This window comes from Rana temporaria, chromosome 8 (genome assembly GCF_905171775.1).
Source record: "Rana temporaria chromosome 8, aRanTem1.1, whole genome shotgun sequence".
Classification (NCBI taxonomy): Eukaryota; Metazoa; Chordata; class Amphibia; order Anura; family Ranidae; genus Rana; species Rana temporaria.
Window position 1 is genome coordinate 187,864,312 of NC_053496.1, and position 5,422 is coordinate 187,869,733.

Here is a 5,422-nt window from a genome sequence, read left to right on the forward strand (position 1 = left end):
ATTACATTTTGTTCTGGTGTTTTGCATATTTTTTTTTTTTTTAGTAATACTAATCGCACTATAATTTCCAATGGTTGTTTGCAACATGGGAACTTTCTTGTCACCTGCCATAACTCTCCCCCCATCTAACCCTATTTCACCCTCCATTAATGTCTGACCCCTAACTGACCTGTCTGCCCGATGGAATTCTAATTCACCCTCCCCCCTCAATCCTAGTTTATATATTCTACAACCATCCCATAAACCTCTCCCCCAGCATGTCACAGGCGCCGACATACGAAATGTTGATTGTGCTAATGGCCAAATTCTGTATTTTGGTTTTGAATCAGTGGTTGGTTTCAAGCGGCAGTTCACCCGAAGAACAATTTTTAACATTAGATTGAGGCTCATTTTGTCAAGGGGAATCGGGTGTTTTTTTTTAAATCGAAGCCTATTTGATTGACAGTCTTCCGACGGTTGCATACATCGCGTCACGAGTAGCGAAAGAAGCCGAACGTCGGTGCGGCTCTATACGGCGCCTGCGCACCGACGTTCGGCTACTTTCGGAAAATCGGGACGCGCTGTATGCGCCCGTCGGAAGCCTGTCAATCAAATAGGAACGCCCAGTCCTGCAGCCCATACCCGGAAGCGGCGGAGAAGATCTATCTCTAAAACGGTAATTACTGCTTCGATTAAAAAAAAAAAAAAAACACCCGATTCCCCTTCACAAAATGAGCCTCAATCTAATGTTAAAAATTGAGTTTTTGGGTGGACCTCCACTTTAATATAGTTGGTTTATGTTCTTCGATGTCTACTGTACTCATAAGTAGATGGTTATAATATCTCCGGGATTTGTAGGAAACCGTGTCTGATGACGGGAACCAAGAGATCAATGTACAGAAGATTTGTTGGACGAGTGTGACGAGCTTTAGCCCAGATGTGATCAATTCTGGCCATATTGTAACTAACAGAGTGATTTAGAACATGCTCTAATTTTTCTCGTCGTTTTTTACGTTGTGAAAAACGGTCGTGTGTAGGCTTTAACGACAGGAAAAAAACGTGCGACGGGAGCGCTCGTTCTGGTAAAACTAGCATCTGTAATGGAGATAGCACATTCATCATGCTGTAACAGACTGAAAAGCACGAAGACTGAAAAGCGCGAATCGTCTCTCACCAAAGTTTTACTAACACAAAATCAGCAAAAGTAGCCCAAAGGGTGGCGCCATCCGAATGGAACTTCCCCTTTATAGTGCCGTCTACGTGTTGTACGTCACCGCGCTTTGCTAGAGCATTTTGTTTCCATGATCGTGTGTATGCAAGGCAGGCTTGACAAGAATCACGTCGAAAATGGTCGTGTGTACGCGGCTAAAGTCTCCATACCACAAAATGTACTCAGCCAACAAGAGGTAATGACTCCATGTATTTTAAAAGCCCTAGAGGGCTGCCTTTTAAAGTGGAGGTTCACCCAAAAACTTAATTATTAACATTAGATTGAGGCTCATTTTGTCAAGGGGAATCGGGTGTTTTTTTTTAAATCGAAGCAGTACTTACCGTTTTAGAGAGCGATCTTCTCCGCCGCTTCCGGGTATGGGCTGCGGGACTGGGCGTTCCTATTTGATTGACAGGCTTCCGACGGTCGCATACATCGCGTCACGATTTTCCGAAAGTAGCCGAACGTCGGTGCGCAGGCGCCGTATAGAGCCGCACCGACGTTCGGCTTCTTTCGGCTACTCGTGACGCGATGTATGCGACGGTCGGAAGCCTGTCAATCAAATAGGAACGCCCAGTCCCGAAGACCATACCCGGAAGCGGCGGAGAAGATCTATCTCTAAAACGGTAAGTACTGCTTCGATTTTTTAAAAAAACACCCGATTCCCCTTGACAAAATGAGCCTCAATCTAATGTTAAAAATTGTTTTTCGGGTGAACTCCCGCTTTAAGTGATGGGTTAACATGTTTCGTCCTGGAAGACGACTTGAGAAAACAGACCTCTTGCAAGAGAATAATAGACCTCTAAAGCCCCGTACACACTATTAGATTTTCTGCAGATTTTTGTCTGATGATTTACTAAAACCATGCTGACTGCATACAAACTGAAACTCTTAAGGTTTGACCTCATATTGTATGGTTTTGGTAAATCTGAAGACAAAACTCTGCAGAAAATCTAATAGTGTGTATGAGGCTTAAGTCTCCACACCACAAAATATACTCAGCCAATGACTAGATTTTTATTTTAAAAGCCCTAGAGGTCCACCTTTTAAGTGGTGGGATTAACGTGTTTCGTCCTGGAAGACGACTTGAGAAAACAGTCTCCATACCAAAAAATTTAATCAGCCAATGAAAGGTAATGACTCCATTTTTATTTTTCTCCTGCTATCAATGGCCAACACGGTACAACACTTCATCCATGTCTTTGGTGATCTCTGATCTCCTTATGAAGTGTTTCTTACATGATGAAGATCAGCCATGGAGTATATCCGAGGTGTATATCAGGGTGTGCTTCTTCCCCACATGTCCAGCAACATTCATATACAAGACATTTCCCGCACTCACTAATACACCTTGAGGGTTGTGTGGGACCCCTGATGTACAGGAAGACGGGACTTCAGTGAGGGAGGAACATTTCCCTCACTCAGGACAGGAAAGTGTCGTCTCCCCCGTGTGAGATCTCTGATGTGCATATAAATATGACCTCCGTGAAAAACGTTTTCCGCACTCAGGACAGGAAAACGGCTTCTCCCCCGTGTGAATCCTCTGATGTATGACAAGTTGTGATTTTTCTACAAAACATTTCCCACAATCAGAACAGGAATACGGCTTCTCCCCCGCGTGAGACCTCTGATGTCTGGAAAGATGGGAAATCTGTGCAAAACATTTCCCACATTCAGTACAGGAATACGGCTTCTCCCCCGTGTGCATTCTCTGATGCCTAAAAAGATAAGCCTTCTGTGAAAAACATCTCCCGCACACAGAACAGGAAAATTGCTTCACCTCCGTGTGAGACTTCTGATGTTTGACAAGGTCTGATTTTATAGCAAAACATTTCCCGCATTCAGAACAGGAATACAGTTTCTCACCTGTGTGAGAACTCTGATGTCTCAACAGATGGTTTTTCTGTGAAAAACATTTCCCGCACTCAGAACAGAAAAATTGCTTCTGCTTTGTGTGATACCTCTGATGTTTTACAAGGTCTGGTTCTGCTGCAAAACATTTCCCGCACACAGAACAGGTAAATGGCTTCACCTCCATGTGAGATCTCTGATGTATGACAAGGCGTGACTTTAATACAAAACATTTCCCGCATTCAGAACAGGAAAATGGTTTCTCCCCCGTGTGCAATGTCTGATGTAGCAAAAGATAGTACTTCACTGCAAAACATTTCCCGCACACAGAACAGGAAAATGGCTTCACCTCCATGTGAGACTTACGATGTTTGGCAAGACCTGTACTTGCTGCAAAACATTTCCCGCATTCAGAACAGGAATACGGTTTCTCACCCGTGTGACATCTCAGATGTATAGAAAGGAGGGCCTTCACTGAAAAACATTTCCCGCACTCAGGACAAAAATATGGCTTCTCCCCCGTGTGTGATCTCTGATGTGTGTGAAGATGGTGTATCTGTGAATAACATTTCCCGCATTCAGAACAGGAATACGGCTTCTCCCCCGTGTGTGATCTCTGATGTCTAAAAAGAGTGGACTTCATTGAAAAACATTTCCCACACTCGGAACAGAAAAATTGCTTCTCCTCCGTGTGAGATCGCTGATGTGTGAATAGTTCCGATTTCATTTCAAAACATTTCCCACAATCAGGACAGGAATGCAGCTTCTCACCTGTGTGCAATTTCTGATGTCTGTAAAGATTGGACATAAACGAAAAACATTTCCCACACTCAGAACAAGCATACGGCTTTTCTTCTGTGTGAGATATCTGATGTGTGTAAAGATTGGCCTTCCGTGAAAAACATTTCCCGCACTCAGGACAGGCATACGTTTTTTCCACGTTTGGCTTTTCGCCTGTGTGAGATCTTTTATGCGCAATAAGACGGCATTTAAAACGGAAACACTTCCCACACTCAGTACAGGAAAACGTCTTATCTGTTGGAATGACGGCACCGTCCCGCACATTCTGAGGTTCCTCAGGATAAGAGGAATACGATGGTCCGGCACCGTCCCGCACAGTCTGAGGTTCCTCAGGATAAGAGGAATACGATGGTCCGGCACCGTCCCGCACAGTCTGAGGTTCCTCAGGATAAGAGGAATACGATGGTCCGGCACCGTCCCGCACAGTCTGAGGTTCCTCAGGATAAGAGGAATACGATGGTCCGGCACTGTCCCGCACAGTCTGAGGTTCCTCGGGATAAGAGGAATACGATGGTCCGGCACCGTCCCGCACAGTCTGAGGTTCCTCGGGATAAGAGGAATACGATGGTCCGGCACCGTCCCGCACAGTCTGAGGATCCTCAGGATAAGAGGAATACGATGGTCCGGCACCGTCCCGCACAGTCTGAGGTTCCTCGGGATAAGAGGAATACGATGGTCCGGCACCGTCCCGCACAGTCTGAGGATCCTCAGGATAAGAGGAATACGATGGTCCGGCACCGTCCCGCACAGTCTGAGGTTCCTCAGGATAAGAGGAATACGATGGTCCATCTACACTGTGTGGTGCCGGATGGACATTTGAGGTAGTCGGGTTTTCTCCTGGACTATACTGTGTGATGTCCTCATCTTTTACTTTACAGTCTGGAGACAAAGTGAGACAATCCTCTGAGGTTTTCCTCATCTCCCGTCCATCTACTAAAATAGAAATACAAAGATTATTACTAGACATGAGCTGATTGGTTCCCCTAAACCAGGACTCCGCCCACATCAGGCAGATTTGTCTCTGAGGATCTTACAATTCCCCCCTCAAGGTAACTAGTAAATGGGTTCCGAGGAACTTTTATGGTATTTTAGGTAAAAACACCCAGCTATGTACTCAGGAGTTGCAGACAGCTAGGCTTCAGGTGGAGGGCAACTATGGAGCTGACCCCACCCAGCATAATCGGGAGACTTGGTTATGGAAATGTAGGGAGTTTGAGCTTCGGCTCTTGGACCTTACTAAAAGGAAGATACTTTATACCAACCAAAACATTTTTGAACATGGTAACAATGCTGGGAACTTACTTGCTTATTTGGCAAGACCTGACCCCACCCCCACTTCTATTTCCCGCATTTGCCGGTCTACAGGCCATATTAGTACCACCCCCGCACAAGATACTGAATGCTTCCATGTCCTTCTACTCCTCTCTTTATACCTCTACTAGTAACTGCGATGGCCAACAATTGTTTGATGATGTAACTCAGGTGCCTCATCCCTCCCTGTCCTCACGTAAGCGGGAAACCTTAGATGCCCCAATTTCTGTAGAAGAGATTGAAGTTGCCATTTCTCAGCTACCTGCTCAT

General features: G+C 45.4%; 1 protein-coding gene across 1 annotated transcript; it reads right to left on the bottom strand.

The window, feature by feature from the left end:
- Positions 1-2,582: 2,582 nt before the first annotated feature.
- On the bottom strand, positions 2,583-4,067 carry LOC120909733 (oocyte zinc finger protein XlCOF7.1-like). The gene has a single exon (XM_040321460.1). It carries the CDS (start codon positions 3,846-3,848, stop codon positions 2,607-2,609), a length of 1,242 nt encoding a protein of 413 aa, XP_040177394.1. The 5' UTR covers positions 3,849-4,067; the 3' UTR covers positions 2,583-2,606.
- Between the last annotated feature and the right edge of the window lie 1,355 nt (positions 4,068-5,422).

What these genes read in the sequence shown, in the direction of transcription:
- LOC120909733 (XM_040321460.1), bottom strand. Translation starts at nt 3,848, where the DNA reads ATGTCCAATCTTTACAGACATCAGAAATTGCACACAGGTGAGAAGCTG.